This window comes from Pan troglodytes, chromosome 5 (assembly GCF_028858775.2).
Source record: "Pan troglodytes isolate AG18354 chromosome 5, NHGRI_mPanTro3-v2.0_pri, whole genome shotgun sequence".
Classification (NCBI taxonomy): Eukaryota; Metazoa; Chordata; class Mammalia; order Primates; family Hominidae; genus Pan; species Pan troglodytes.
The window spans coordinates 92,213,739-92,226,600 of record NC_072403.2 but is presented as its reverse complement, the minus strand read 5'-3'; the positions used below and the strand labels follow the sequence as shown (position 1 = coordinate 92,226,600).

General features: G+C 36.3%; 1 protein-coding gene across 11 annotated transcripts in view; it reads right to left on the bottom strand.

Annotated features, from left to right (window-relative positions):
- The window catches only part of BCKDHB (branched chain keto acid dehydrogenase E1 subunit beta), a 360,230-nt gene that overhangs the window by 258,826 nt on the left and 88,542 nt on the right, over window positions 1-12,862 (bottom strand). For 10 of the 11 annotated variants that reach the window (XR_010158080.1, XR_008548591.2, XR_010158079.1 and 7 more), the window contains exons 7-8: window positions 6,746-6,843; window positions 4,253-4,363 (exon numbers count right to left, since the gene is read on the bottom strand). Coding sequence is in view for 7 of the 11 variants with exons in the window: in XM_024357306.3 (XP_024213074.1) it covers window positions 4,253-4,363; window positions 6,746-6,843 (209 nt within the window). In the remaining 4 variants the exon portion in view is untranslated. Of the gene's footprint in view, window positions 1-2,139; window positions 2,553-4,252; window positions 4,364-6,745; window positions 6,844-12,862 lie in introns of those variants that run through there. The other variant, XM_063813226.1, reaches the window with a different exon arrangement.

Below are 12,862 nucleotides of genomic sequence, written 5' to 3'. Positions count from 1 at the left end.
TTTTATTAATTTATAGTTCTCTTATTAACTTGCTAGATATGCATTCTTTCCCTGTTATTTCAGTTGTTACACTGGAGATTATAACTTGTATCCTTGATTATAACCTAATCAGAATATTACACTTCATAATAATCCTAGAACAACAGAATATTTTAACTCCATGTAAGACCCCCTAGCTTTTGTGTTTTTATTGTCTTACATTTCAATTCCATATATTTAACTTAAACTTCACTAAACTTAAACTTTCACAGAAAATTATGACTACTGTTTCGGATAATCAATACTAAGCTATAGTGTATGCTCTCCTCCATATTTTCTTTTAGAATCATTTTCCTTCTGCCAAAGGGAGCTCCCTTGCAGCACCTTCTTTTAGTGAGAGCCTGCTAGTGATAAATTCTCTCAATATCTGTTTGCCTAAACTATTTTTATTTCATCTTAATTTTAAAAAGATATTTTCACTGAATATAGAATTGTAGGCTAGCACAGTCAGCAATTTAAGATTTTATGCCATTGTGCATACAGGTGTGGTTTTCTTTGAATATAATCTTAAAAGTTAACAAAGCTTGTGTAATGATGTTCTGAAATCTTCATGAGAATTTTTTTTTAGATATTGTTAGAGATTTTCTCTCTCTTCTTTTTCTGGAATTCAAATTGTATATAAGACAGATCTTTTGACCAGATCCCAAATGTGTTTTATCCTCTTTTCTGACTTGTGCTTCAATTTGGACATTTTCTATTAACTAGCCTTCCAGTTCATTATTGCTATCATCTACTGAGTCCGATATGTTATAAGCCTATTCATTGAGTTCTTATTGTCAGATATATATTTTTTTGATGGCTCCACAAAGTTTACTTGATCCATATACATACATGTGTACACACACACACACACACACACACACACACACAAACTTTCTAGGGTAATTCTCCACCCTCTTACCTCTTTTGTTCCTTATTTTCTCTATGTTCCTAAGCATAACAATCAATATGTTCTTGTCTGCTAACTCCAATATCTGGATCAGCTGTGCTTCTGCTTTTTATTGTTTCTTTCCCCTTTGTTATTGATCAAATACTCCTGTCTCTTCATCTACTTAGTTTTTTATTGAATGCTGGTTTATAGAAGTTCCAGATAATGAGAAGATTGACTCCTTGCTCTGCTGTGCAGATAGAGTAAAAGTACATAATTCAATAAAAAATTCAAAGGGGTAGAGGCTGTATTGTGGGTTTGAGATGACCTGGTCTACATCTGGTTTGCCTCTAATTGTAAGACCTAACTCTCCATGGCTTTCAATTGAGAGTATGATTGGTCTTTGTCACTTCATTATCAAGTGATAGCTTCAATTTCCAGATATTTTCTACTTACCTTTCACCATTCACACCTTTAGAATTCGGCAAATAAAAGGTCAAGTATGTGTTTAAATCCCCTCAAAATTTCAATTTTGTCACTACAGCCCCACAAAATATGAGTTCTATATACCTGGATTCTACACACCTGGTTGAGACCAAATAGCAAGTGTAGCCAACTAAAAAGCAGCTATAGGTCATCAGTGTCAACATGCCACTCATTTCAGGGCTTTGAACTCACACAGCTGATTCTCTTAAGCCAATCCACCTCCACACACACAGACACACAGACACACACACACACACACACACACACACACACTCCCATGGCACAGGGTAGGTCTCTGTCTCTTAAGCACTTCAAAACTCAAGAATTTTCTACTGTGCTTTTCAGAAGTCTCCAGCTTAGCTTTTTAATATCAAGTTCAGAATTGAGTAGAAAAACTAGCTGTGGTTTCTAGGACCATTTAAGTCTCTAATTTTTTAACTCCCTTGAGCAACAGTCAAAGACTCTGCTCCTTTCTCTATCCCCGAGCAAATATTTATTTTGGTTTATAACTTCCAAACCATGTATCAAGGATTAAGCCAGAAGTATGAATTCCTCAAGTGTCCCAGAGGCATTTTAGTGTGTAGAGTATGATAATGTGTGTTCAACGAATCGTTTTTGCCTTTAATATGCTTTCTTTTCTTGATCAGGCATTCCAAAAGATATATATTGGGGTTTAGTTGACACATAATGAATAAAACTCAGCGATCTAATGAGTCATAAGACAAAAACAACTGATAAAACACAGCTAATTAAAAGAGATTATAATATAAATTTTGGTTACTATACAATTCATCAAGATGAATTAAAAAAGCCTCACTCTGGGGGAAAAAAACCCTCGTTTTCCATATAAATATTTGGTTATAGGGCCCTCTTCTTTAAAATCATCTCTAAATCCTAGCAGGAAAAAGCTAAGTATCAAAATTTTACCTCTTTTGATACATCAAAAGAAAACAGGAGAGGTACCATCATCAGCAATGAAGAGAGTCTCAAATAGACCCAAAGCAATCAAGAAGCTGGCTTTCACTGTCACAACCGGATGAAAGCATCACAAAACAAAACAAAATAATGACGCTAATAAGTCAAGAGGTCTGATGCATCACTTTCTCATTCAGTAGAGATCGCTTGTCTCCTCTTTCATCTTTCCCAGTAGGATAGAGCCCTAAGGAAAATGGATCTGCATTCTAGGATCAGACAAAGATGCGACCAACAGATTTAACACAGTGATGCAAAAGCAAACTGCTATCGATGTAAATATAAACGACTTCACCCTTCTTTCTGCCCCTAACTCTACTCTCTTTGCTTCCACGGTTGCCAAAATGAAGTATTAGTATACTTGTGCTTTACAATAAGCTGCTACAAATGCTTTTTGAATGTTTAAGGTATTATTTATATATATATAGATAGATACGTAAATAAAGTTCTAAAAGTGCTTGCCCTGACCATATGTGAATGCCCTCCGCACTGCGCCATCATAAAACATCATATCCCCATACAAAAGCACCATCTACATTAAAAATACAAACCCCAGGATAAGTGGTGGATACGTGTTGCAAACAAGAAGACAACTCTAGTTTAACTATAATTTGGAACGTTTGGCTATTTGAAAGAAAACCCGGTGTCTGACTTGATTTGAAAATGCCTGCAAAAGGCGTTATTTTCATGAAGCTATGAATAACTCAATCTGAAATATTGCTCTTAATTACAGCAACTACAAATAGAATGGCTCGGGATCACTTGTAAGCATGTCAAGTGTTTAGATGGTGTCAAGTGAGTCTTCACAAACATTTACTATAACAAATCTTACATCTTCTACTAAATTATAAAACACTCTTCACCTAAAAACATCCTAGGCTATACTTTTACAGTAGTATCTGCAGGTTATTTTCATGTAACTAACCCAAGAAAGAGCCTGTAAAAGCTATGAGAATGCCAAAGCTCTTAAAAGTGGTAAATATAAAATGCCCTATACTATAGCAGTATATCAAGAAAAAATAATACATGTCATTGTTTCCTACAATTTTACATGTAATCGTACATCTATCTATTAATCGTACATATATCTATTGTACTTATCTATTAAGACTAGGTACATATAATTTACAATACATGTAGCTAGACTTAATCGATAAGACTATTACAAACAGAGTGCTTAACCTTCTTTGTATCAATATGAAAATAGATGCTTCTTAAATTATCTTGGCATTGGTGTGAAAGATACTGGATATAAAGAGGTAAATGAGAGCTAAACTATATTCTTAAGAGGGAACTGGCTATGTAAATCTTAATAGTAAAAACAAGACCAATGTAATCAGGCCAAAGGTCATGAGGCTACTTAGATAGAAACTGTAAATTAGAGCAGCCAGAATCTCCACATAACCCTCAGACTGTAATCCACAGTATTAAGACTATATACAGAGTTATGTTTTTAAAAAATCCATCCCCATTACTTTCGGAGAGAAGATAAATGAAAATTCAGCCAAATCACTTAATTTACCTGACTAAATTAAACCTAGCTTACTGAACCATAACTAATAAGAAGTCAAAAACACAGGTGCCTTCGGCATCCTTGATATGCTCTATGACTCACACAATTCAACCCAAGGTGACTGCATAAAGGACCCCGTTTTGTAATATTTTAAACAAAGGAAACTACAGGAGGAAAAATAAATTCTATAGTGATTTGTTTCCTTGAGCATGAAGCTGTTTATACAACTTTCTTTCATGCTGCAAATTTAAAAGTTTTAAATCAATTGAAAATGCTCACGTAGCTCACAATTTCAAAAGAATTATTTGCAAATATACAACATATTTGGCCAAAGGTTTCAGGGAAACGACATTCTATCACCATTATATTCATACCTTACAAATTGTGTCCACATCCCAAGGTATTATAGTCCTCAGATCAATGACTTCACAAGACACTCCAAGCTTTTCTTTTGCCATGGAAGCTACCTCTCGGATCACATGAACCTGAAATAAAGAGAAAAATATGCAGAGAATGACTACAAAGGTTCTAGCCTCAAAAACTAGTTGAATGCTGACATCACTATTAGAGACAGTATTTAAAGTCTCAGGAGGCCGGGCGCGGTGGCTCACGCCTGTAATCCCAGCACTTTGGGAGGCCGAGGCGGGCGGATCACGAGGTCAGGAGATCGAGACCATCCTGGCTAACACGGTGAAACCCCGTCTCTACTAAAAATACAAAAAATTAGCCGGGCGTGGTAGCGGGCGCCTGTAGTCCCAGCTACTCGGGAGGCTGAGGCAGGAGAATGGCGTGAACCCGGGAGGCGGAGCTTGCAGTGAGCCGAGATCGCGCCACTGCACTCCAGCCTGGGCGACAGAGCGAGACTCCGTCTCAAAAAAAAAAAAAAAGGTCTCAGGAACTGATCTGCATGGAGAATTTATAAATTTGTTTTAAATATGTTGAATCCCATATTCTGCGAAAATAACAAGTATAGATGTCTAGAAAACAGATGGAAAGAGGTGCTTAGAGAGAGAAGTCAGTACCACAGATACTGATTACAAAGATGGCATGTAGAAGGTAAATGAAGTCACACAAATAGGTAGAAAGCATGTAGAGGGAGAAGTAAAGGGTAAAAATCACCAACATTTAAGGAAAAAATGGACCAAGATGAGAGGAAGGAAGAAAGAGAGGGAGGGAGGGAGGGAGGGAAAAATGGAGGGAAGGAAAGAAAAAAAGGAGATAAAAAGAACAGTTAAAGAGCTAGAAAGAAAACCAGGAGACAGTGTATTGCAGAAACTTAAGAGGAAAAGATTTCATAGGGATAGCAGCCAGTATCACATACCATAGCAGGAATAACAGCTGAATTTAAACAACTAGAAGATCAGTAATGTTGACAAAAACAGTAAATTAGCGGGAATAGAACTCACAGCTACAAAAATATAATGAATTTAAGAAATTAAATACAGACACTAGAAAACAGTTGTTCAAGTTCAGTGTTAAAAGAAGGGAGACGTAATCGTACTTAAGGAGAAAGGAATTCTTTAAATAGTGAAGAGAAACATACTTTTTAAATAAGAGCAACAAGAAATGGAAAACTGAAGATGCAGGAGAGAGAGGGACTAGCTAATAGACTACAGTCCTGGAGAAGGTAAAATGGAACGCAGTCTGAAACTGATTTGCAGAGGTTGCTAAGTAAACCAGACACCTCTTCTTCAAAGACAAAGGGAAGAAGGAAAGAATTAGAAGCAAGAGGAAGAGCAAGTTATCTGAATTAATACCTAATACACTCTAACTTCCCTATTAAAAAGAGAAGTAAGGTCATGAGCTGACCACAGAGATGTGGATCAAAAAGTGGACAGAAGGATAGCAAAAAGGTTTGCCACACCCACCAAGGACAATATCAATGGGATACAACTCCCCAAGCAGCAGAGTTACCCCACTGAAGGTGAGAAACCATAAGGACTCTAGCTCTCCATGCCAAAAATCAAAAGGAAAGGAGAGTAGGAGCTTGTGATATTGAAAACTATTTTTGTTATCTTCTTTATATTGCATTGCCCTAAATTTCCTAAAATAAGGATTTCCTTTATACAGAAAAATAAAAACTGACCATATCTGTAAAAGAAGGAGAGAGAAAAGTAGAAGAGATAGGAGTTCGTGGCCAGAGAAAAAGTTGGGAGGTAGAGCAAAGTGACAGCAAGTCGGGGGGAAAATGAAGTGGATCAGCAGAGAGGGTCACTGGAAAAAAAGAAAGATATGGAATTTTGAGGCTGGACCAGTGGATGGGTCCACATGAGCAGCAAAGTAATGATGAGAGACGGCAGGAAATGTGATGAAAAAGATTATAGCCATTTGCAGTGAAAGTAACATGGGTACACATGTATTCCAAAAGATATGTGTTTCTAATTAATACATTGTTGTAATATATTTATGGCCACCACATACATATACATTTTAATATATATAGACACCTCACCTTCACTCAGAAATCCGTACCACAGACTTTCAGTTATAAGATGAGGAAGTTCTCAGGATCTAATATACAGCAGTGACTAGGGAAAATAATAGATCTGAAGTGTCCTCGCCCCCACCCCCACACACAAAATAGTAACTATGTGTGGTGATGGATCCATTAATTAATTTGATTATGGTAATCATTTCACAATGTATGCATATATCAAATCATCACATATATACCTTGAAGATATATAATTTCATTTGTCAATTACACACCAATAAAGTTGAGGGAAAAAAGAAATTAGCATCAGTAGCACCAGACTTAATCTGAGATATAAAGAAAACATCGTTTTCAATTTTTCATGTATCAGGATTTAAAATGAGAGCTTCCAAGCACAACGTAGGTTTTAACAGTTGGGATCAATGCTACTCACCTGAGTGCCCCAGGCAACTAGAGTAACATCACTCCCTTCCTGTATGACTTCGGCCTGGGACAGTGGGATGTTGTATGGTTCTATAGGGACTTCTTCCGCTAAATACAGAACAGGAAAAAAAAAAAAAGGACATTTTTTCTGAGGTGACACTTGTGCATAAAATAATTTAAGAAGCTCATTGTAGCAAAGCTTTATTTTATTTTTTGTTTCTCTAAATTCTGTATTACTTAAAACAGAAATAGTATTTATGATATGGCTCCATGACATTACTGCACAGATGAATAAATGCAATATAAATGTATAAAATATATCAGCTATCTTGGAACAAAAAAATAAACTTTAGAAACTAAAGAAATCGTAATAAAGAAGGAACATTAGTCAATAAGAATGTATCAATATTGGTTTATTAACTATAATAATTGTATCCTACATGTATGTAAGATGTTAATAATAAGGCAAACCCTGTGTGTGGTATCTAAGAACTTTGTACTATGTTCATACTTTTTCTGTAAATCTAAAATTGTTCTTAAAAATTGTTATTACATGTGATAAAACTTTATTAAACTGAATTAAGTTCTCAGATCAATTTTCTAGAAAGTAGCAAATTTATGGGGGTTTGGAAAAAATAGTAGGGCCAAAAATTTTAAAGTAGATTGTATTTTTTCACCTTAGATCTATGAACACTTCATCAATCAGAGTCACTGACAACACCTTAATTTTCAAAGCTGAATACTGTAGACCTCAAAAAGATAAACTAAATCAGCTCTACCAAGCCAAAAGGAAGCCACTGGTATCTGAGAGAAAACCATTTTATGAACTTCTCTGCCCAACCAAGTTATATAGAAATGACTGAATCTGGGAGAAAATTATAAACTGAATTTCAAAATAAAATTGAGTACGAAGTTGATAAAACTGCCCAGTTATGCTGAGAAGCCTTCTTTAGTTTTTTGTTTTTTGTTTTTTGTTTTTGTTTTTTTTTGAGACAGGGTCTCACTCTGTCACCCAGGCTGGAGTGCAGTGGTGTGATCTGCAACCTCTGCCTCCCAGGCTCAAGTGATTCTCCTGCCTCAGCCTCCCAAGTAGCTGGGATTACAGGTGCACACCACTACTGCCAGGCTAAATTTTGTATTTTTAGTAGAGATGGGGTTTCACCATGTTGGCCAGGCTGGTCTTGAACTCCTGACCTCAAATGATCCACCCACCTTGGCCTCCCAAAATGCTGGGATTACAGGCATGTGCCCGGCCTTTTTTTTTTTTTTTTTTTTTTTGAGACAGAGTCTCACTCTGTCGCCCAGGCTGAAGTGGAGTGGCACAATCTTATAGCTCACTGCAACCTCTGCCTCCTGGGTTCAAGTGATTTTCAGACTCTCAAGTAGCTGGGATTACAGGCACGCACCACCACACTCTGCTAATTTTTGTATTTTTAGTAGAAACAGGGTTTCAACATGTTGTCCAGGCTGATCTCGAACTCCTGACCTCAGGTGATCTGCCCCCCGAGGCTCCCAAAGTGCTGGGATTACAGGCGTGAGCCATCGCGCCTAGCCATTCTTGAGTTCTTATGTGAAAATACTATCAGTGGAAATGCTGGAAAAAACTATTGTTCCCTTTTGTTCATTTTCCCCATGGACTTTTTTTATTATATATGTATATTCAAAAAGGACAGAAGAATAAAATTAAAGTAAAAGCCTCCCTCTGGAAGGCTCCCAGTTAGCCCTTCCAACTCCACCGTGCAGAAGTAACCAATGTTAACAATTTCCCAGGAGTCTGCTGTGGACAGCTCTCACTCTTTCTGGCATCCAAGATTCTGAATCCTCTTCCTACATTTGGTAAATCCCCTACCTTAGGAGGCAGGGCCCTTTGTCCACTACAGAAGTGAGTTCCACATGCTTCCCCGCTAAGGTTCCTCTGCAGCCAGGGCACAAAACTTGGGCTCTGGCAATCCAATGCACCCACAGCAGACTATGAATTGGAAGCTGATGACACAGAAGAGCAGAAACTGTCTAGAATTCATTCTGGAATACTGCTAACAGTGGAGGCAAATCCGGCATCTAGGCTTAGTAGTATCAAGGATTCAGACTGACAGTTGCCAGGGCCTCTTTGCAGAACCAGTTATTTGGGGTATTGCTTCTAGATATATGGCCTCTAAACCTGATTCTCAAGGACTCCAGAAATCTGTGAGTTATTTATTATCCTTCAATAAATTTCTTCTGCTTATATTGGAGAGTTGATTTCATTTGCTTGAAAACTAAGAACTGATTCCATATCTATTCAGATATTTACCGTATGTTAGTGTATGCATATATAATATTTTTTCTTTTCACAAATAGAATCACATTGTACACACTGTTCAGAACTCTTCTACAATCTGCATTTTTTTCACTCATCAATATACTTGACCATATTTCCATGTCAAAGTAGTTTTTAAAATCATGTTTATAAGTAAAAACTATTAAATGTAATGGGTGCTTTATGGGTGATAGAGTGGTGAATTTTATTCCTTGTTTTTTTGTAGATTTCCAATCCAATGACATTTATATAATCAGTGTCAGTGAGAGCTGAATATCATTTAAATGATTAACATGTTTAAATAAAAAAGAAAACAGTAAAATCTATAAAACTACTTTTTTAGATAAATCCCAAAATAGACAATAATTAAGCTAACAAACCTGGAACATAAAGCAGTGTTAGAAAACTTATAAGCATTCATACACTTCTTTAAAAGTTTTTGTGTAACTCCCAAACTATGTTGAGTCGGATACTTCCACTGTCTAAATGAGGGGTGGGCTAACTATAGCTGCAAGTTGATTTTTTTGTAAACAGCATTTCGTTGGCTCACAACCATGCCATTGATTTACACAGTGTCTACGGCTGTTTCTACCCTACAACAGCAGAACTGACTAGTTCCAACAAAGACAGTACGGTCTGCAAACCTAAAATATTTACCATCTGTTCGTTTACAGAAAAAGATTGCCAGTCCCAATTGTAAACAATGCTTTCAGAGGTTAATTCTAGCCCATTCATTGATGGCTTAACCCCAGTATTCATTGCATGGATAGATGGATAGACGGATGGATGGATGGATGGATGGATGGATGGATGGATGGATGGATGGATGGACAGATGGATAGATCAATGGACAGGCGGGTGGACAAATAGACAGGGAGGCACACACATATCACTGAAGTAGTATATTCTACTTAGCAGGTCTTAATTGTTAAACCAAAGTGAGGGTCAAGAACAATGCTGATGACATCGGAAAAACGCACCAAAGATAGCACACAGGCTCTTTGCCATCATCAAGTCTTTCCCCTGGCAGCAACATCTGAATGCCAGTAGACAAGGCTTAAAGCCAGTACACATTCCATCTTACTTGTAAGTGGCCATGATTCAAGAGTCCTCCTGTCTTTCCCGCCTTGTAAATCAGTTACCAGCTGGTGATTAGCAAATCCCTGGAACACACAATTCTAAGGGCTGGCAGACCACAAGAAATGGGTTGGCATCTTGGCCCATTTCCTTTGTCGGGTTGCCAATGAGCAATTAATTGCTCTATTGTCTTAAATAAATTACCCGAAATAATAAGGCCTCATTATTTTAACAATTAACTAAGGAATAACAAAGCAAAGGAAGTTTTATTCTCTATTTTAAAAACACCATACTTACAATAAGAAAAAAAAAAACCTCCTCTTAGATTTGCTTAAACATTATCCTGAGAACAGGAGAATAAGAATTAATTTTAATATGTCCATTTATTTAAATTTGGCAAACAAGTCACCTGAGAGAAGCTAGAATTCATAGATACTTCTTAGTTAAATTTAATTTAAAACATATTTATTCCAGGAAAAGGTTATTATTCCAAGTTAGCTTTGTTGCATTCCTACCCCACGGCTATGTGCTTTCTAAAAGAGAGCAGGTGACAGGAGTTAGAGCACGAATCTTCAGAAGCTAAAGAGCACCACACACAGTCATATTACAGATTCCTATTTTCACAGAAGTGGGACTAACTGACACCGCTCCATTTCACCACACGCTGATTACATTAGAATCTTAGGACTAATAAGCATTCCTCAGAGAAACACTTCAGCATCAGATAAATAGTGACAAAATGAACAACTCAGAAAAATAAGAAATATTTTCAAGGTCAAAATTGTAAAAATGCAAATATCAAACAGGATAGATTTTTTTAATGTATATTGTAAGTTTCCACATATACACTTCCGTGTACATGCAAACGCACTCATTCATACTACACATTCACTTAGAGATTCATGCTGTGAATTTGCTCATCCTTGGCCCCATTCTATTTCCCATCCTCCTCCTTTTTTCTCCCAGTTTTCTTCTAATTTGCTATATAGCTTATAATCCATCTTAAACACATTTTTGGAAGAGGTGAGGTGTGTAAATAATATATATATATATACCAAGTTTAATATACATTTTTCATTGAATAGTTGCTGCATACTCAATATATGCAGGCATCATGCAAGACGCTGGAATATGAATTGAAAAACTGAATTGCCATTGAGAAGCACACGCTCAACTGTGAGTTACAAAGATGGAAATAGATTTATAAGCCAACAAATAAAATCATAATATAGCAATGGGAACAAATTGCTCTGGGAATCTAAAGGGAAGCAACAACTCGGTTACAGGGATAGGTTTCATCACAGAGGATACAACTGCTGTGGGTCTTAGAGACAGAGGTACTTGACACAAGAAAAATAGAGAGGATATTCCATTAAGAAAGAAAAGGTATACACAAGCGTGAAACCATGTTTATGCCTGTGTATACATCTACGAAATCAGATTTACATATTTCAAGTAAAGGTGAATACTGAAACTTATAAATTATATTCCTAAGTCCCTAGATAGCACTTTCCAATCCTTCTGATTCAATATATTAATAACTTGTGCAGAAAGCATCTGCAACAAAATAACAACTCACTCTTAACAACACAAGTTTCCCTGTGAAGCACACTATTACCATTACAGAGATAATAAGGTCATTTCTCTGCCCTGTCACTAATCTGCAGTAATGCTAATTTCCCCCACAAACATGAAACTCAGATAGGGCTTTATTCATATTGCATTACACATGAAATAGTGAGAAAACATAAATGTTCTCTATTTAAAATGAAGTCAAGTATATTCCTAAAATATGTTAGCTCATGCTGTCTGATTACAGCAGCATATTTGAAGTCTCCATACCTGAGAAAGCCTGTCTGGTTTGTTAAAATTCAGTCTAATGGGGAAAGGTAGGAGGGGGGTAAATCTACCCAACCAGAAACCCAATTCTGGCTTTGTCTCTGTATCTAATGAGTTTGGTCATCTCTGACAAAATATTGTGTTATTTTTGTGTCCCAGTATTCCACCTGTAATCTTAGGACCATTATTGGAACAAAGTGTGAACACATTAAATTAATCAGCTCTTAGGAAGAAAATATCATCACAATTTGAAGTAATTCAATGACAGAGTCATTAAGGCTAAAAAAAGAGTTATTCTTTTCACTATTATTTTCTGTATAAAACTGATAATCAACTATAAACTAATATTGGATTTCTATATTACAACTGTCATTTTCTGAATTAGTAATCTCCTTTCAGCTTTGAGGTTATTAATCAGTCTTTTTTTTGACAATTTTCACTTCTATACCAACTGTTACTTTTAGCACTGATGCTAGAGATAAGAAAGAATATATGAACAAGAAAACTAAGTGCACTTTCTTCTAGTAATCACTTTTAAATTATTCCCTAAACACAGTTGTACCCAATCTTTTCCTCCCCCTTCACCTTAAATTATCGAAAAATCTAAAGATTAACAGTCTATATTAGAAAGACTAAATCAAGATACTATTAAAAATATTTGTTTCTGTCTCCAAGTAATCAAAAAAAAAATCTGTAGAATTGTCCATGCTGGCAAGAAGATACCATCTAATTAGAAGATAAAATTAACTTTCAATAAATAAAATAATAATTAAGTGCCAACCTTTGGTAGTACTTAACCCACAGTGATTATTGAGAGCATGACTGGACAAAATAAATTGGTATAATAAGTCTCAGTGTCCCAAGGGAATAAACCAGAGAGGACTCCTGGGAGCAACAGTGGGTGAGGCTCCCACA